The 20,900-nt window shown below is 45.3% G+C and overlaps 1 protein-coding gene across 5 annotated transcripts in view; it reads left to right on the forward strand.

Annotated features, from left to right (window-relative positions):
* The window catches only part of ABTB1 (ankyrin repeat and BTB domain containing 1), a 156,027-nt gene that overhangs the window by 13,862 nt on the left and 121,265 nt on the right, over nt 1–20,900 (forward strand). For all 5 annotated transcript variants that reach the window (XM_068133167.2, XM_068133166.2, XM_068133165.2 and 2 more), the window contains one exon: nt 367–526. In XM_068133167.2, the coding sequence (XP_067989268.1) occupies nt 367–526 (160 nt within the window). The remainder of the gene's footprint in view (nt 1–366; nt 527–20,900) is intronic.

Here is a 20,900-nt window from a genome sequence, read left to right on the forward strand (position 1 = left end):
AGATTTTAGTCGGGTTGAGAACCAAACCCAGACGGGATGACGGAAGCGTAAGTGCGCTACCTCTGCACCATCCTATTGGACCCTCGGTGAAATAAAATGTTTGTTCTTTTATTGACACGTTTCTTACTATGTTGCTAGGGCGTGATTGGGAGATGAACAAATGAAACGAAGAATTGGGAAAAAACGTTTTTGTTTTGTTTGTTCTCGTATGGTTTAGGTATTACGACTTGACGGCTGGCATGGGATTATAGATTTGGGAAAGTAGCGGATAAACCATTTAAATGTTTTGTCCCATTTGTTGTTTATCTTCTGCTCACCTCGGGCTCTTTGTGCAGCTATGAGATTTTCATTTCATCCCCACTGCAGGTTATTGGAGCAGGGCCAGTACAGCGACGTGACCTTCCTGGTGCACGGTGAAGTGTTTCATGCACACCGCTGCATCCTCTGTGCTCGCTGCCCTTACTTTTCTGAGATGTTTCAATGCAAATGGAAGGAGAAGCCAATCGTGTCTCTCCAGCACCCCCTCGTATGTTTACTCATTTTTCTTTTGCACACAAAGCTCGCTTTGCCGTTATCTCCTACTTTTCAACTAAAATACCTCAAAAAATCTAGTATTCCTGAGTTTTTTTCTTCTCGGGCCTATGCCTGGTGTTTTTTTTTACTCTTTGCTGCTGCATGTTCAAGTTCCGTTGATATTGATAATTTTTTGCTATCAATTAGAATCTCTTGTCACATTCTTGCCCCTCTGAGTTTACAACTAAAAATGTACGGTAAAACCTGCAAAAACTGGCCACCCTTTGTCAAGCAAAAGTGGCTGAGTAATGTATATGGCTTTATTATAATTGATCCATCTTCATAATCTGTATTACTACATTATTTATGTAAGTTTTTCCAAAGTGGGTTCAGCCTAATGCATGATTTTCTTTTGTTATTTTTATAATCTGTGGTACTGTGTCATGCCAGTTTGTCACTCTGCATTTGCTAAAACTAGGGCATTGCCCGTACTATATCTATATCTAAAATTATATCCCCCCCCTCTATTTACATGAAATGGTTTGGTCCAAAGCGAACGGCTTGCGAGTACGGTGACAATCCCCCCCCTCTATTTACATGCAATGGTTTGGTCCAAAGCGAACGGCTTGCGAGTACGGTGACAATCCCCCCCCTCTATTTACATGCAATGGTTTGGTCCAAAGCACCCCTTCAATTTATCTTGTTCGTGTTACTCATCATTTCATGAATTAACTGGAACAGCACTCAGTCGAGCGCATACCTCCGCCAGGCTGAACAATTTACGTTTTGTATCCCATTGATGGGCCGGATCTGCATCCGGACCTGAAACAAAATCGAATCTGTTTGTTCTTGTCACCAAACCAACTCATCCACATAGTTTTGTCATAATCCATTGGCAACTTTTTGGAAATCGTGCTATACATATCGTTTTTGGTCCTATCTCTCAATTGTGACGAATCACTTGAAAATTAATTATTTTTTTTACATCTGGATCCGGATTTGGATCTTCACCAAAATCCAGTCAATTTGTCCTTGTCACACACCCAACCTACCCACCAAGTTTTGTCCGAATCCATCCATAACCATCCATAACTTTTTGAGATATCATATTATATATTGCTTTTTTGTTATTCTTTCAATTCTCTATCTCTTAATAGTGACAAAGCATTTTAATAATTATTGAATCTGGATCTTCACCAAAATCTAACCAATTTGTCCTTGTGATACTCCCAATCTGTCCACCAAATTTCGTCCGAATCTGTCCATAACTTTTTTGAGATATCCTGCTCGTAGACAGACACCCAAACAGCCAGACAGCGATGAAAACATAACCTCTGCCCAACTTTGGTAGCGGTGGTAATGTAAATGTTGATCAAGTTTTGCCATTTCACTTTGAAGATCGAGACCCAAGGAGGAGTAAAGTGACAGATGTAAAAAATACAACAAACTGACAATGGTGCAGCAGAGTGACAGTTGGACACCATAATGGGCACAATAAGCAGGGTTTTTAACAAACATGAAAATGAGCCCCAGGCCAGAGGAAGTGCTAGATTCATGTCATCATGGTCAGAGGAATCCGCCCCGAGTCTGGGAAGTCGGCAATTTGATTCTGACCTTGACCGAGTCTTAGCAGAGACTTTAAAAATGTTACACGCTGCTTCCTTGCTTGGAGCTCAGCACATAAGGGATAGTGCATGGACAAACACCATTGCTTGGCATCCATGGCGAGGAGGAAATGCCTCCTCAAATGCCCCGTTGAATGTGGACGGAAAAGAGACGTCATTAAGATGGTGTCACTGGTACTTAGTGCTCTGGGAGGTGATGTCTCTTCCCCGTAACCCAATGGCTGTGTTTGGATTCAACTCCATGCCTCATGTGTTTGTCTACATTTATGTTGCAGTGTGTGTGATTTATATTGCAGCTCCACAATTTGTATTGCAGCTTAGACTCGGTTAACAAGGGGAATACACAGTAACCTGCAAGAAGAGAGCATTGGTTGTTAGGTTAGATAGGGTTAATCCAGGTAGAAAAAGTCCTAGAACAGAGTTGGATCGAACGACCTCGGTTCCACAAATGGTAGAAATGGGGAGGAAAATAGTTTGGGTGTGCATTCGGCCTGCATTTTTGGGAGTTTAACCTGGAAGGCATTCATAGATGGATGTGTGTGGCCAGGGATTTCTGGGAAGAGTCGAAGGGCTGAGAGAGAGCAGAGTGAACTAAACCAGAGGAAAGTCACTTTAAAATATCAAGAAGCTAATAATAATAATAATAATAATAATAATTCATTTATTTTGTATAGCGCTTTTCCAGAAGCCCAAAGGCGCTTTGATAGAGTGGAAAACATAATGCATAACAATACATGAAAACAACAATTGCAAAAAGACAAGAATCAATAGGGAAATATTTAAAGCAAAAGGAGGGAGAAGGAGAAGAGATAGTCAGGGGTTAGATGCTGTGGGTTGAATGTTGAATGCAGTGTTGAACAGGTGGGTCTTTAGTGATGTTTTGAATGTGGTGAGTGAGGAGGAGTCTCTGATGGTGTGAGGTAGTGAGTTCCAGAGGGTGGGAGCAGCGATGGAGAAGGCCCTGTCCCCCCAGGATCTGAATTTGGTCCGGATGGAGGGGGTCAGGAGGTTGGTACCAGCAGAGCGGAGGTTGTGGGTGGGAGTGTGTCTGGAGAGGAGGTCAGCCAGGTAGGATGGGGCCAGGTTATGGAGGGCTTTGTATGTCAAGAGGAGGATTTTGTACTGGATTCTCTGGGGGATGGGGAGCCAGTGAAGCTTGTAAAGGACGGGGGTGATGTGGTCACGGGTCCGGGAATGGGTGAGTAGACGGGCAGCGGAGTTCTGAATGTATTGGAGTTTATTGGTGATTTTTGAGGGTGAACCATAGAGGAGGCTATTGCAGTAGTCCAGACGGGAGGTGATGAAGGCGTGGATGAGGGTTTCCACAGCCGTGGAGGAGAGGGATGAGCGGAGACGGGCAATGTTTTTCAGGTGAAAGAAGGCTGACTTTGTGATCTGTTTAGTGTATTTGTCGAAGGAAAGGGTTTGGTCAAAGATGACGCCAAGATTCTGGATGTGAGGGGAGGTGGATACTGGGATACCGTCGATGTTGAGGGCAAAGTTATGGGTGGATTTTGTGAGCGTTTTTGGGCCAATGATGATTATTTCAGATTTATCACAGTTAAGCTTGAGGAAGTTGATTTGAAGCCAGGATTTTATTTCAGTGATGCAGTTTGTCAGGATAGAGTGGGTGTCGGTGGAGACGGACTTGGTGGAGATGAAAAGCTGGATGTCATCGGCGAAGCAGTGGAATTGGAGACCATGACGGCGGATTAAGTGACCGAGGGGGGACAGGTAAAGGATGAAGAGGAGGGGGCCAAGAACTGAACCTTGGGGGAGGGGAGCAGTGGGGGATTTGCAGTTATTGATGGAGATGAACTGGCGTCTGTCAGAGAGGTATGATTTAATCCAAGAGAGGGCAGTGCCGGTAACGTTAAAGGTGGATTCAAGTCGGGTGAGGAGGATGGTGTGATCGATGGTGTCAAAGGCAGCGCTGAGGTCGAGGAGGACGAGAATGTTGAGGTTGCCAGCGTCAGAGGCGAGGAGAAGGTCGTTGGTGATTTTGAGGAGAGCAGTTTCAGTACTGTGGTTGGAGCGGAATCCGGATTGGAATGTTTCATACAGGTTATTGGCAGAGAGATGATGTTTGAGTTGAGTGGCTACAGCGCGTTCCAAAACTTTTGACAGAAAGGGTAGGTTGGAGATGGGTCTGAAGTTGTTTAGGGTGTCAGGGTTTAGACCAGGTTTTTTTAGAATGGGGGTAACAGCAGCAATTTTGAGGGAAGGTGGGACGATGCCTGTAGACAGGGAGGAGTTTAGTGTTGCAATGATAAGTGGAGAGAGAGCAGGGAGGGAGGCCTTGACAAAGCTGGAGGGGATGGGGTCAAGAGTGCAGGTGGCAGTTTTCATTCCTATGAGGAGTTCAGAGAGGTCAGTAGGGGAGATTGGGGAGAACCGAGACAGGGGATGGCAGGACAAGGGGGGGCAGGTGGTTGGAGGGGGAGCGGGTGCGGCGGTCGTCAAGCTGTTGTAGATGTCAATTTTGCATTGGAAGAAAGAGAGGAAGGAGATGCAGTTGTCTACTGTGAATGACTGGGTGGTGGTGTTCAGGGGGCGGAGGAGTTTGTTTATTGTCGAGAAGAGTGCTTTTGGGTTTCCGGAGCCAGAGTGGATAATTTGAGAGTAGTAGGCTGAGCGGGCGCGGGAGAGGGCATCTTTGTAGTGTTGTAGGTGGTCCTTGTAGGCTTGGGAGTGAACTGTGAGACCCGTTTTATTGCGGAGTCTTTCAAGTTGGCGAGCACGAGTTTTCATCAGGCGGAGTTCAGGGGTAAACCAGGGAGCAGAATGGGTGAAAGAAACTGTTTTGGTTTTTACAGGCGCAAGCTGGTCAAGGCAGGAGGAGAGAGTGTGGTTGTAGTAGTCAGTGAGGTCGGAAGGGGTGTGGAGGTCAATGAAGGGAGAAGTGGACATTTTTTCAGAGAGGGTGGATGAGAATGAGGTAGGTGAAAGAGCGTTTAGCTTACGGAAGGTGATAGTGCGATAACGTCTTGGTGTTGGGGCGGGGATGTTGATGGTCAGAGTGATGGCTAAGTGGTCAGAGAGGGTGAGGTCGGAGCCAGAGAGATGGTGCAAATTTAATCCAGTGGAGCAGACAAGGTCCAAAATGTGACCACGGATATGGGTAGGAAAGTCGACATGTTGAGTGAGGTTAAAGCAGGTGAGTAAATCAGTGAAGTCAGTGGTTATTGTGGAGTCAGTGGAGTCCATGTGGATATTTAAATCACCAAGGAGGAGGATTGAGGGGAAGAGGGAACATAGCTGGGTCAGAAAGTAGGAGAAGTCAGACAGGAATGATGGGTGTGGTTTGGGAGGGCGGTAGACGACAGCCATGACTGACTGCGTGCGACCAGAGAGTTTAAAAGCCAGGTGTTCAAATGATGGAGCAGATGAGATGGAGATGAGGTTGGTCTTGATGTCTTGACGGTGGATAACAGCAATTCCACCACCTCGGCCCTCCGAGCGTGGTTTATTGACGTAGGAATATCCATTGGGTGTGGTGAGGTTGAGTGTGTAGTAGTCCAGAGGTTGTTGCCAGGTTTCGGTGAGACAGAGAAAGTCCAGTTTGTTATCCAGGATGTATTCGTTCAGGATGAGGCATTTGTTGTTGAGGGACCGGGTGTTGAACAGGGTGAGCTTGATGTTGTTTTGAACAGCAGGGATGAATTCCGGTGATTCGTAGGCAGGAGGTGCGATCGTGTGCGTTGCTGTGACCAGGTGCGCTGGGACGAAGAGTGAGAGTGCGCTGAGCCGACCAGAGGACGGGGATGGACTGACCTGATTGCAAATAAACAAACTTACGACCGGAGCCACGGTGAATGTACCTGGGTCGTCGGAGGAGTCCATTTGATTTGATGGCAGAGATGCATGATGGGGTGGAGCGGGTATTGAGCAGAAGGAGCCTTGCGGCGGAGTACCGCAGAGCCATGCCAGGCAGGAGCGGAGAGACGAGACGAGGCCAAGGTTGAGGAGGTGAAACAATGGTCCCAACCCACGAGAGCAGGCCCAAGGAAACGAAGGAGCCAGGTAGGTGAAGCCAGGAGCAGAGCCGGGACCAAGCAGAGGGCAGGCAGGAGCAAAGAGACGATCACGAGGCCAAGGTTGATCACGGCGGGAAACCGCCACCAAACCGCTGCGATGGTCACAACCCGCGAGCAGGCGAAGGAGCCGGGCAGGCGAAGCAGGGAGCAGAGCCGGGGCTATGCAGAGGGCAGACTCAATGGCCAAAAAATCCGCACGACCACCAAAAAAGAAAGCAACTGACAGTGGCCCGGTCGAAGAAGCGGCGAGCATGTGACGCCTGCATCCTCTTCATACCGGACCGGAAGCGGAATCATGTCTACGTTGTGAGATGTCTACGTTGTGAGAACACCAGGCCTTGTGCCTCGGCTTCATCATGGGAGATTCCGATAATGCTGCAAGTGCCACAGACTCGTCGAGATATTCCAGATTTTATGCCGGGTTTCCAGCACTTAGGGGAGAGCAGTACTCCTTCGAGTCGTTCTGCAAATCATTCTGATTTTTCAGGGAATGAATGAAGGTGCCAAGTCTGCAGCTTGCTTTGGAGGCCAGCTTTGCAATTTGGCTTGGCTCCGCGATAGGTTGTTGCTGACTATGGAGCCCAAATGTTCAAGAGACTGAACCTTTTCCAGTGGTTGAACATGGAAATATACAGGTGGGTTTGACCATTCTTCTCGAGCACCAGGGTGAAAACATGAGGTTTGCAAGCATTGAAAGACATTTTATTTATCAGACAAGCATTAAATCTATTCCAGAGTAGCATTGTAACATAGCTGCTGTCTTCTCATCAGTTCGATGGGGGTACTGTATGACATAATGGGGTACAACAATTGCTAAGAAAGGAATGAGCAGGGCCTGATAGTCAAGCGACCTGGTTTTTGGAATGACTTTGTCAGCAGCAATGATGGGTTCTATGACTTTGTTTTTAATTGGAAGAGCGCTTGCTTATTTGGAGTTTAGGGGATCTATTTTTGTAACATCATGGACAGCGGTGACGTTTCTGACTTCCATGCAAATGGAAGTGGCCGAGGGCGGAACAGCTGGCTGAAGAGCTCAGACTGAAGAGAAGCCAAACTAGCAGAGTCGGATTTAATAATGTTTGCAATGATGCCATCTGGGCTTGTCACCTAAGTAGGGTCGAGGCTGTACACATTTTTCTCAGGTGAGAAGACAAAGTCCAATAGACAGTGGATATGCGGGAGCAAGATGAGGACAGCAGTGGGCTGTTACCACGAGAATTTGAGGCATACACAAAGTTGAGACATTCTGCCTTAGCTTGAGCAGGGTTTTGTATTAACTCTGTTTGAGGTTGAGGTGAAGCATACACCAGAGTCTGACATGACAATTTGCCATCACATCTTTGAGAAAGGAGAGTATTTTGATAGGTTAGACTTGAGATTTGCAAGATGACGTTTCCTGGTTTATCTCAGGAAGGGTACGCAGTTGTTGCGAGCCTTGCAAAGCGACATAAAGTTACTCTCGATTGGGGTTTTTTTCAATGTTGAGAAAGCGAGGTGCTTGCCGACAACTGCCTCCCCACAGGGTTTAGTGTACCAGGGCCGATATAAAGGACAGGATAGTTGGAGCAGGATGGGATAAACCAGTCCACGAGAGAGAGAGAATAAGCTTTTGTGGAGATGTTCCCAGGTGGATTTAAGATCAGATGTTGTGGAGATGGCAGTCCAATACTTTTTTAGAAGGCATACTGCAGTCTGCAGTAACTTGTGCGAGCATCCACATTCACCTGAACAAAAATTGAATCGACTTGTTCTTGTCACCTACCCAACTAATCCACCAAGTTTTATCATAACCTATCCACAATGTTTTAAAATAGCATGCTATACTCCATATAGTTTTTGGCCCCATCTCTCAATTGTGAAGAATCGCTTTGGTGGATGAGTTGTGCACGGATCAAAACTCATGTCCAGGTCTGGATCTGGATTTTCACCAAAATCGAATGTATTCAACCTTGTCACACACCCACCTAACCACCAAGTTTTGTCCAAATATGTCCATTACTTTTTGAGATATCCTGCTCACAAACAAACATTGGTGAAAACACAACTTTGTCAACCTTCGGAGGCAGAGATAACAACCAACACTACATGGCCAAAAGTATGTGGGCACCCCTTCTCATCAGTGGATTCGGCTGTTTCAGCCACACTCATTGTTGACAGGTATATATAATCAAGCACACAGCCATGCAATCTCCACAGACAAACATTGGCAGTAGAATGGGCCATACTGAAGCACTCAGTGACTTTCAACGTGGCACCATCATTGGATGCCACCTTTCCAACAAATCAGTTCGTCAAATTTCTGCCCTGCTAGAGCTGCTCCCGTCAACGGTAAGTGCTGTTATTGTGAAGTGGAAACATCTAGGAGAAGCAACAGCTCAACCAACAGCTTGACCACAAAAGCTCACAGAATGGGACCGCTGAGTGCTGAAGCGCGTAGCGTGTAAAAATCGTCTGTCCTCGGTTGCAACACTCACTACCGAGTTCCAAACTACCTCTGGAAGCAGCGTCAGCACAACAACTGTTCATCGGGAGCTTCAGATAATCGGTTTCCCTTGCCGAGCAGCCGCACACAAGCCCCTAAGACCAGCATGCGCAATGACAAGCGTCGGCTGGAGTGGTGTAAAGCTCTCCACTATTGGACCCTGGAGCAGTGGAAACGCGTTCTCTGGAGTGATGAATCACGCTTCCCCATCTGGCATTCCGACGGACGAATCTGTGTTTGGCGGATTCCAGGAGAACGGTACCTGCCCGAATGCAGAGTGCCAACTGTAAAGTTTTTTGGAAGAGGAATAATGGTCTGGGGCTGTTTTTCATGGTTCGGGCTAGGCCCCTTAGTTCCAGTGAAGGGAAATCTAAACGCTACAGCATATAATGACATTCTCGACGATTGTGTGCTTCCAGCTTTGTGGCAACAGTTTGGAGAAGGCCCTTTCCTGTTTCAGCATGACAACGCCTCCATGCACAAAGCGAGGTCCATACAGAAATGGTTTGTCAAGATCAGTGTGGAAGAACCTGACTGGCCTGCACAGAGCCCTGACCTCAACCCAATCGAACACCTTTGGGATGAATTTGAATGCCGACTGCGAGCCAGGCCTAATCACCCAACATCAGTGCCCGACCTCAAGAATGCTCTTGTGGCTGAATGGAAGCAGATCCCCGCAGCAGTGTTCCAACATCTAGTGGAAAGCCTTCCCAGAAGAGTGGAGGCTGTTATAGCAGCAATGGGGGGGACCAACTCCATATTAATGCCCATGAGTTTGGATTGAGATGTTTGACGAGCACATACCGGTTTGATGTTCGGGTGTACACATGCTTTTGGCCATGTTTTGTACATATGATGGGAAAGCAGCAAGCTTTGTGCTTCAGATTTTGCAGACAAAGCCATTAAATTTGAGAGCTTTGCATTCCACAGCTTCTTTGAGAAAGGGGACATAGCGGGGCACCTGCCCATAGAGGAGACAAATGTTTTTGAGGACATCTATTTGAGGAGAAAGGCTTTGTCGGTCATGAGAAGTTCAGATTTACAAAGGAAGAACATGAGGCGACGGCACAGAGAAGTTCAAGTCTGCGGCTGTCCTTAGAGGCTAACCTCCATACAGGTCTACCCAAGAGAGGTCATAATGTTGTTGAGGTCCAGTAACTCAGTGGTTGTTTGTGTGGTTTGTTAACTCCCAGTGGTTGTTTGTGGCAATAGAGATGTGTTTTTGAAATTAATCCTTCTCGAGAGACTGGACGAGGATTTATGATGTCCACAGATTGATTGATTGATTCCATCTATCACACCAGTATCTGATCCTTCAAATGTCAGTCGAGTGAAGCAACTGTTGTCATATTGTCCTTGGGCTGTGTGGGGTACAGTACATTGTGGTATTAAGTGGAGTCATCTTTAAGTAAAATCAGGGGTTATCTAGGGCATCTGAGAGGTCATAATTATACGACAAACAAAAATGGGCCCAAGGTGCTGCCTCTGTGAACTTCAGTCTCTACATGGAGAGGAGATTACAGATTTCAATTGAGGCAATGACTGTGTGAGTGGTGGAATTTGCAAGCTAGTTATGAAGTTGGCCTTGTATGCAACATACAAAAATTTGGCTGTCGATCAATTGAGAGAGAAGCAGCAGCATGTTTGAAGTTGAGTGGCCATGATGGAATTCAAACTGATGCTCAAACGTTCAGCTGTTTGCGAAGATTAAAGACTTGATATCAGCTGCAGTGATTGATTCCATTACCTTGCTTAATACTGGGAGCAGGCTAACTCGTTTGTAGTTGAGGGGATTCATTGTTGCATCCTTCTTGTGTATAGGAGTGATGTTGGGTGTCTTCCAAGCAGACGGTAGGTGACCTAAGGTGAAGGACAGGCTGAAGAGAGGAGAAGCCAGAGCAGCACTGCAGGATTTGAGAACGTGGCCATTGGTGACGTCTGGGCCCATTGCAAAGGCCGGGTCGACGCTGTTCAGAACATTCTCTTCCTCCTCAGGTGAAACAGTCAGTGTACCCGAGGCAGTGCGGATGAGGGATTAAAGTGGGGACCTAGGGATTGGTTAGGTACACCAATTGCTTTATTTGTGATGTCATTGTCATGATCATTTATTACTTCCGGCTGTGACTTTGCCAACAATAGGCTTTAATATGCATATGAAATATAAATTCCTTCACAGGAGCAGTGTTTATTTCAAATTGGCAAGTATTATTTTGATTTAAGCACATTGTCTTTGTAGTTTGTGCTCGTCACTTTAAATCTGTATTTTCTGTATCGTTGCACATCACATAAAATGTTGAATTTGGGCAAGGCTTAGCATATGTGTAGTGGCCTAAAATAACCTCAATGTTAAATTATAATTGCTATATCTCCCAATAATCACCATGAATGGATTTTAAATGGTTAACCAGCACTTTAGGAAGTCAAAAACACAATAGACTACAGACTGCTGCACCCTCTCTATTTATATGTCGGCCTAAGTCACAACACATTCTAAATATATAATTATGAAACAGGAGTGCCCGTCCGTCTGTCCATCCATCCCAAAACTACTCCTTCAGTTTTACGGCTCACCTTGCCAAACCTTCTGTGAAACGTTTTCGGGTCCCATCGGATGGCCCAAGGTAGTTGTGAGGTTTCGAAAGTTCCTCAGTAAAATTATGATTTTGAAATTAGATCGACACGGATCTTGCTTCTGAATCCGGAAGTGAAAAGATCACAATGATTCGCTGGTTTGATAATATCTCAATACAATCGTGATTTAACATCGTATTTTGTTATATTAATGCTATTAATTTGTGATTAGAGTTGTACGCTATGGAATTAAAACATAGAGAGATAGAGTTAATACAATTATGATTTTGAATTTCCAACCGTACGGAGCTGCTCCATATCCGAATGTAACGTCAGTATCCGGATGTTACCTCACGAGTGTTTGTTTACGCATTGCCGGTTTACTTTTGAACACTCGAAGGTGCGACACGTGCCTACCACAGGAGTTCAAATTACCGAGAGAAAAAAGAAAAGAAAAATAGTCTTATTGAGAGGAAGCACTGGCACTCAGAAGAAACAAAGGCAGACACGGGTTGATGCCCCAAGGACACAAGAACAAGTTAAAAAAACACCGAATCTCAGAAAAATGAGAAAGTGCTGAGGTGAGAGAGAAGAAGAGGCAAGAAACACCGAAGCTCACAGAGAGGCCAGACAAAATTCAAGCTTCAGAAAAGAAGAGCGGACAAAAAATACTGAAGCTCATTGAGGCCAAAAACACAAGACGCAATGCTGCTACAAGTCTAAGGTGTGCTTTTAATAATTCTTGTGAAGTGTTTGTCTGCAGAGCCAATGTGGGATGAATGACTGATTAGTGTGAATATTGTAGTGCTCTAAAGTTCCCTGCTGAGACATCTACTCAATGATTTAGTGATATTGATTGGTTTTGAGTTGGGGTCTGAAAAGACCCTAGTTGGTCGGATAACTTCGTAAAATATGGTAGGATTAGGGGTAAAGGTAAGTACATTTATTTTATACAGTACTACTCCCACAGTTTTGGAGCTAGCCCGCCAAACCTGTAGAATGTTGTGCGGTCTCAGCAGGTCTCCTATGGTAGGTGTGAGGTTTCATAAATGCTGAAGGTGGCACAGGAATGTGAAATTTTATTGGTTCATGGTTTGGCAGTCACCGTTTCCGCATTCTCTGTTTGCTCTCGGCATCCCACCCGTGCGTAGCATGGGTACCTCGCTAGTTAAGGAATAAAATGCGAGCCTTCGTTTGACCTGGAGTATGTACAGTAACTCCGCACTTAACGTTGATTCGCTCAACACATGTTTAATTATATTTCATGACATTCATGATTGCTGTTTGCCAGCTAAGCCGACCCAATGTGCCTTTAACTATGCTGGTAATTTTAGCAAAAGCAAAAAGCTTGTATGATGACTTGAATTACTAGAACGGCACTCGGCAGAGCGCATATATCCGCCAGGCTGAACCTACTGATGGGGTGGATCTGGGTCCGGACCTTAACCAAAATGTAATCGGCTTGTTATTATCGCGTAACCTATTAATCCACTAAATTTTGTCGTAATCCGTCCACAACTTTTTGAAATATCGTGCTCTATATTGTTTTTGGCCTTATCTCTCATTTATGAAGAATCACTTTAAGAATTTAAAAACTTGAATCCATCCAAATTGAATCCATTCGTCCTTGACATACACCCATCCTGACCACAAAAGTTTGACTAAATATGTCAATAACTTTTTGGGATATCCTTCTCACAGACAGGAAGACAGACAGGAAGACAGACAGGAAGACAGACAGGAAGACAGACAGGAAGACAGACAGGAAGACAGACAGGAAGACAGACAGGAAGACAGACAGGAAGACAGACAGGAAGACAGACAGGAAGACAGACAGGAAGACAGACAGGAAGACAGACAGACAGACAGACAGACAGACAGACAGGAAGACAGACAGGAAGACAGACAGACAGACAAACAAACAGGGGAGAATACATAATCTCCTTCCACCTTTGGTGACAGAGTTAATAAACAGGGGTACGGTTCACAGTCGGAAAGTTTTGGTTCTAGTTGCGAGTGAAGCGACTTGTGCCAAGACTGAAAAGTTCCCTGCCTATTTGAAGAAAATTATCAAAGAAGGGTTCTATTCACCGCAGCAGGTCTTTGCGTTGTTGAGACGGTGCTTTATTGGGATGGAAATGTATGCCACAAATAACTCGCACATTTCCAAAGAGAAAAAGTCTGCGCCAGTATTTACAGTGCATTCAGAAAGTATTCAGATCCCTTCACTTTTTTCACATTTTGTTATGTTGCAGCCTTTTGCTGAAATCGTTTAAATTCATTTTTTCCCTCATCAATCTACACTCAATACCTCATAATGACAAAGAAAAAACAGGATTTAGAAAGTTTTGCAAATTTGTTAAAAAGAAAAAACTGAAATATCACATTGACATAAGTATTCATACCCTTTGCTATGACACTTGAAATTTATCTCAGGTGCCTCCGATTTCTCTTGATCATCTTTGAGATGTTTCTACACCTTGATTGGAGTCTATCTGTGGTAAATTCAATGATTGGACATGATTTGGAAAGGCACACACCTGTCTATATAAGGTCTCACAGCTGACAATGCATATCAGAGCAAAAACCAAGACGTGAGGTCGAAGGAGCTGCCTGCAGAGCTCAGAGACAGGATTGTGTCGAGGCACAGATCTGGGGAAGCCTACAAAAATATCTCTGCTGCATTGAAGGTTCCGAAGAGCACAGTGGCCTCCATAATTCTTAAATGGAAGAAGCTTGGAACAACCAGGACTATTCCTCGAGCTGGTCGCCCGGCCAAACTGAGCAATCGGGTGAGAAGGGCCTTGGTAAGAGAGGTGACCAAGAACCCGATGGTCACTCTGGCTGAGCTCCAGAGATCCTGTGTGGAGATGGGAGAAACTTCCAGAAGGACAACCATCACTGCAACACTCCACCGATCTGAGTTTTATGGCAGAGTGGCCAGACGGAAGCCAAACAGTTCAATCTTGGTTTCATCAGACCACAGAATCTTGTTTCTCACAGGCTGAAAGTCCTTTAGGTGCTTTTTTGCAAACTCCAAGCGGGCTTTCATGTGCCTTTCATTGAGGAGAGGCTTCTGTCTGGCCACTCTGCCATAAAGCCCAGATCGGTGGAGAGTTGCAGTGATGGTTGTCCTTCTGGAAGTTTCTCCCATCTCCACACAGGATCTCTGGAGCTCAGCCAGAGTGACCATCGGGTTCTTGGTCACCTCTCTTACCAAGGCCCTTCTCCCCTGATTGCTCAGTTTGGCCGGGCGGCCAGCTCGAGGAAGAGTCCTGGTTGTTCCAAACTTCATCCATTGAAGAATTATGGAGGCCACTGTGCTCTTGGGAACCTTCAATGTAGCAGAATTTTTTTTGTAGGCTTCCCCAGATCTGTGCCTCGACACAATCCTGTCTCTGAGCTCTGCAGGCAGTTCCTTCGACCTCATGGCTTGGTTTTTGCTCTGATATGCAATCAGCTGTGAGACCTTATATAGACAGGTGTGTGCCTTTCCAAATCATGTCCAATCAATTGAATTTACCACCGGTGGACTCCAATAAAGGTGTAGAAACATCTCAAAGATGATCAAGAGAAATGGGAGGCACCTGAGCTAAATTTCAAGTGTCTTAGCAAAGGGTATGAATACTTATGTCAATGTGATATTTCAGTTTTTAATATTTTAAATAAATTTGCAAAAATTTCTAAAATCCTGTTTTCTGTTTGTCATTATGGGGTATTGAGTGTAGATTGATGAGGGAAAAAATGAATTTAAACGATTTCAGCATAAGGCTGCAACATAACAACAACAACAACAACAACAACAACATGCATTTTAAGGCCATTTTCCCTGCGAGAGCGGGGGTTAGCCTTGCGGTCCCCATGACAATCTTCTCCATTTGCCCTATTTTCTGCATCTCTCCTTGTTGACCCCCTTGCCCGCATTTCTTCTTCCACCATCTTTAGCCAAGTGTTTCTCGGTCTTCCCCGTCCTCTACTTCCTTCTACATTCATTTCCATCACTCTTCTCAACCAGTCACTTTCATCTTCCTCAACACATGACCAAACCATTTCAACCTGTTCCTCTTCACAGCATCAATCACAGGCTCTATTCCCATCATCTTTCGCAATTCATCATTTGTCTTCCTCTCTCTCAATGACACTCCGCACATCCACCGAACCATTCGCATTTCCACCCTTTCCAGCCTTCGTTGCTGCTCTACATTCAATCAGAGATCCTGTGTGGATCTCTACAGAGCTCTACATTCAACGACACTCCCCTCCTCATCAGCACGCCACTCAGTTCCCGAAACTTCTTCCATGCACATCTCACTCGAGCAACCATTGCCGTGTATGATCCACCTTCTCCATTCAGCATGTCGCCGACGTAGCAAAATCTTTTCACACCTTCCAGCTTCACGCCGTCTCCAAGATCCAACTCAACATTTCCTCCATCTGCAGCTCCTTCTGTGCACACCTTACATTTGAATGTAGCTGCCACACTGGTTAATGACCCTCTCAGACCACTACATTTTTGATGAACCCACTCAGCGCACACTGTACATTGAATGGAGTTCACTCCGACACCCTTCCTGCACACATCACATGGCCACTTCCCAGTTCTTTCCACCTCACCACATGCTTTACCACTTGCCATCACCTTCGTCTTTCCGATATTCACCTTCAGACCTTTTGTCTCCATACATTCCTTCCACTTGTTCATCTTTTCCTTCAGTCCATCCATACTTTCCGCAATCAACACCAGATCATCTGCATACAACAACTCCCACGGTAAACCCTCCTTTACGTTCTGAGCCAGCACCTCCATCACAGCTACAAATAGTAGTGGACTTTGTACCGACCCCTGATTCACTCCCACCTTCACCTCAAACTCACCACTGTTCCCGTCCTTCGTCCTTACAGCTGTGCGCGCTCTTTTGTACATTGCCATCACTACTCTGATCAACCATTCCTCCACTTCTAACTTCCTCAATGCCCATGTCAATACTTTGCGTGGAACCCTATCGAATGCTTTCTCCAGATCAACAAGCCCAAGAAACAACTTCTTCCTCTTCTCCATGTACTTCTCCTGCAACTGCCTCACAATAAAGAGCGCGTCTGTCGTTCCTCTTCCTGGCATAAATCCAAACTGCATTTCGTCGATCTTCACCTTCTTCCTTATCCTTCTCTCCAACGCCCTTTTCAATACCTTCATTCCATGCTCCAATAACTTTATCGCTCAGTACGAGCCACACTCCAGAGGGTCACCTTTCCCCTTGTATAGAGGGACGAGGGTACTCAGTTCCCAATCCACTGGAATGCGGCCTTCTTTCACCACCAGATTACAGATCTCTGTCATTCTCTTCACACCCCAACTTCCTGCTGCCTTCAACATATCTCCCACAACTCCCGTCGGCCCTCCCGCTTTTCTACTTTTCATTGCTTTTATCGCTTCCTCAACTTCCTTCTCAGTTATCTTCTCTGCCGGTCCTAAAACTGGGTTACTCTCAATGTTGCCATCCCATTCATTCTCTGTATTCAACAGCATTTCCATATATCTTTTCCATCTTCCTTTAATTCCATCTGGGTCGACAACGATTTGTCCCACTTCATCCTTCAAGCAACTCACCCCCATCACATCACACCTCTCTTTCGCTATCTGCTTTGCAATCCTGAATACCGCTCTCTGACCCTCTTCCGAATCCAAGCGTTCTCCGAACATTTTCCTACATGCCTCCTGCGCCTTTGCTACCTCTTTCTTTGCAGCCTTCTTGGCTGTCTTAAGGCTGCAACATAACAAAATGTGAAAAAAGTGAAGGGGTCTGAATACTTTCTGAATGCACTGTAAACCCACCAAAGATTGCTTAACTCTCCTGCTTGGTGGGAACGTGGCAGGAAATTTGAAGTTTAAGCCCTTAGTGGTATAACACTCAGACTCCAATGGCTGTGAAGGGCTAATCTGAAGAACATCTGCATGTTATTTGGCAATCAAATAAGAAAGCCTGGATAACTGGAATAATTTTTAAGAGTAGTTTTCTCTATATGCCATCTCTGATTGGAAGGAATATTGTGCTGAAGAAAATATCGACGTCAAGATATTTATCATCTTGGATAATGCCACAGGTCATCCTGTCAAACTTAATGACTTGTCAAAAATGCTCGAGTTGGTTTCTTGCCAAACGACATGACTTTATTACTCCGGTCCATGAATCGAGTGGCAACAGCGGACGTTCAAGACTTATTATTTATGGAGGACCTTCTCCCAGTCCATCAATGAAACAGATGGTGAAAGTAGGCCAACAGTCAGGGAATTTTGGTGTGATTTATAATATCCCCAAGGGTATCGACAATATTGCTGATTTGTGGGATGAAGTCACGTCTGCGTGTATGAATGTTGTGTGGCGAACAGCGCTGATAGACGGAAGGTGTCCACGACTTAAAAAGATTTAACGGTATTGGCCTCGAAGTTCAACGTGAAATCAACTTAGCCAAGGAAGTTTGAGTCCTTGCTTGAATCCTACAGAGAAGCATTGGACTTGCTTGAGTCCTACAGGGAAGAATTGTCCATCGAGGATTTAATGCAACTAGAAATACAACGAGCTGAAAAAGAGAAGCAAACTCTTACAACACCCATCCCCTCAAATGTTGTTTTTCAACTTATTGAAGAGCAATGGGAATCTTCACTGAGGACGATCGGAAAAGAGAACGTGGTTCCAAAGTGATCGGGCAATCGGTGATGACATGAATTGTTACAGGAGCTTTACGGATAAAGAAACAAAAATAAGCTGTCCAACAGTCTTTGGACAAAAGTTTCTAAGTCATTGAAAAGGGGCAGGAAGAGAGGCCTGAAGAGGTCACAGTTTTGTCCTCTGATGAACAGGCCGACGATCGTGCCCCTTCGGCCCATTAACTCCACCACTTTCCCCTCCCTCTACAAACATCTACACCCATTACTGGTGAGTGTTATCTTATTTAAATTTATATTTGTTTTATATTTATAAATGTGTTTTATTTTAAATTTTATTTAATTTTGGAATGTTCGAAAGCCTGTACATGGGATGGGGTATTTCAACTTGGAAATTTTTTTTTTGATAAATGTTCAAAAGAACCCAACTCTCTGTTGATGTTCTCTCATCTCCCCTTCCTGTTCAGGCTGGAGTTCCTCAAGGTAGTGTTCTGGGCCCTGTGCTTTTTCTGGTCTTCATTAATGATCTCTCCTACTCTCTGGAAAATCCTCTCTATCTCTTTGCTGATGACTCCACTCTCTGCTGCTCCATATCTCAACCCTCAGATCGGCAGGCAGCAGTCTCTTCACTCTCTGCAGAACTGGACAATATCACAAACTGGTCAAAAAAGTGGAACATGTCTTTCAATCCTGACAAATCTCACACTCTCACTTTGTCTCTCCGAAAAGACCGTCTGGACAACCCTCCCATATACTTTCTGAACAACCCTCTTGAAGAAGTTCTGTCACTCAAGCTTTTGGGTCTCACTATCTGCCATTATCTTTCCTGGGAAAACCACATTTCAAATCTGGCCTCCAAAGCCAGTCACCGACTGGGCATCCTCCGTCGTGCGAAGTCCTTCCTTGGCATTTTTGAGCTCCTCACCACATACAAAGCTTTCATCCGCAGCTCAATGGAATACTGCTCTCCCCTCTGGGCTGTTGCTTCTGCCTCACACCTAGCTCGGCTTCACGCGGTTGAAACCAAAGCATTCAGAATCATTGGAATCTCCCATGATGAAGCTGATTCTGAGGGCCTTTCTGTCTCTCACCGCAGGCAGGTGCAGGTTGGTGGTCTTTCTGTCTTCTACCGACTCCTCTCCGGCCTTGCTTCCCCAGCTCTGTCTGTGCTCTGTCCCCCAAATATTCCTGCAGGACGCACAGGATCTGCCAAAAACCCTCTTCTGGTGAAACTTACAAAATCAAGACTCTCTGCTCACCTTCACTCTTTCATACCTCTTTTCTCCCGCCTCTGGAACAAACTCCCACACTCTCTTCAATCCCTCTCCTCTCTCCACATCTTCAAAACAGCTGTTCACCACCATCTCTTGTCTTCCCCCATCCAAAACCGTGCCATCTTTTCTACCCCTGGTAAAACACCTGAAATCAGCCTCTTTCAATCCCCAACTTCTTTCCTGAAATTCCTAGTCGTGTTCATTTGCTTTATACTGTGTACCCCTCCCTCCTCCCCAGCCCCCCTTCTGCAGATCTGCCGACGTCCCTGTTCTCTACTGTTGTTGTGCTTGTGTGCTTCCCTCTCCCCCCCCCCCCCCCCCTCTTGTCTACCGCTCCCTTCATTGTATGTTTTATGTGTCTGTGCATGTTTTCATGTTCAATGTGTTATCTCTTACACGACCCCCAATTCTGCAAACAAAAACTAAACTAAAAACAAAACAAAAAAATCTCTCGTTTATACATTAATTATTATGGCAAAATGTGATTCACTTATCGTTGTTTCATTTAAAGTCACATTTCTCGAGAAGGCATCTACGACATTGAGGACCAAGTGTACTCTGACATCCAGGAATTGTCCAGCGCACCAGCCATTCCTGTGTCTAACTGTCACTTGTAACTAGAAACCTCACAAATCCATCAAATTCAGCATTCACCTCTTTTTGGTGTTTTTCCTTTTCTTTTCCATGACATATACAATTTGGGATGTTCCCTTTCAGCGTTCACAATGTGCTTCCTCCCTGGGAATTATTATGACCCAGTAGTTCTGCCTTTATAAAAATATTTAAAGCCTTCTCTCGCAACAGTTTTTTTTTTTTTTTTTAAATTAAATAGACATCTTGGCTCATGTCGGAGATGATTGACAGGGCAACAGGTTCACAGACTTGGTGAGATCAAGGGGGAGCAAAGGGGCAAAAACATCGCATGCGAGTGGATGAGTGGCAGAAATCAAAGGAAATGCAATGGATGGGTGAGGAGAGTGGGGAGGGCAGTCAGATAGAGTACTGCATAAGAGACGGATGGCTGTGGGAGAAAGCATGAGATAACAATAGGCAGTAATGTTGAAGGGCTGATGGGAGAGCACAAGACAGGAAATGCAGGGCGTCCATTCCATCGGCTAAGTAATGGAAAGATAAAGGAATAGAAGTGGGCTTTTCAGTTTAGAATTTGGAAGAGTATGTCGGTGAAGGGTTTTTGACAATGCATTCGGCCTGTGTGGGCTGGGGAGAAGAGAGAGAGAGAGAGAGAGAGAGAGAGAGAGAGAGAGAGAGAGAGAGAGAGAGAGAGAGAGAGAGAGAGAGTGTGAGTGAGTGAGTGCGAGTGTGTGTGTGTGTGGGAGCAACAAGGCCAGAAGTGAGGTGCTAAAAAACAGAATCCACCAACCTTCCAATGGTGATTAGGAAGCAGGCCCAGCAGATTCTCCTTCCTTCCAAGAGATACCAATTACACTGATAAATGTGGGCTCAAGTTGCCTCCAGGGGACTAAGCAGCAACACCAGCCCAAAATGGGAACCCATTACATATTCCCTGATACTTCAAATGAAGGCCTTTATACCATGATGAACACTATGGCTTGGATTAGACTTTGCAAAGCAGAGTATACTGAGGCATTGGTCAGCCTTAAGTGGCAAGTTTTAAGATGTGGTTTGCCTGAGATAAGTTGTTGTTGTTGTGTTTCCCTGGAAAGTTTTCTCAAGCAAGCCCGCAGCATGCAGACAGCCGATTGATCTCCCAGG

The sequence above is a fragment of the Myxine glutinosa genome, chromosome 12, assembly GCF_964187855.1.
Source record: "Myxine glutinosa chromosome 12, kmMyxGlut1.1, whole genome shotgun sequence".
NCBI lineage: Eukaryota > Metazoa > Chordata > Myxini > Myxiniformes > Myxinidae > Myxine > Myxine glutinosa.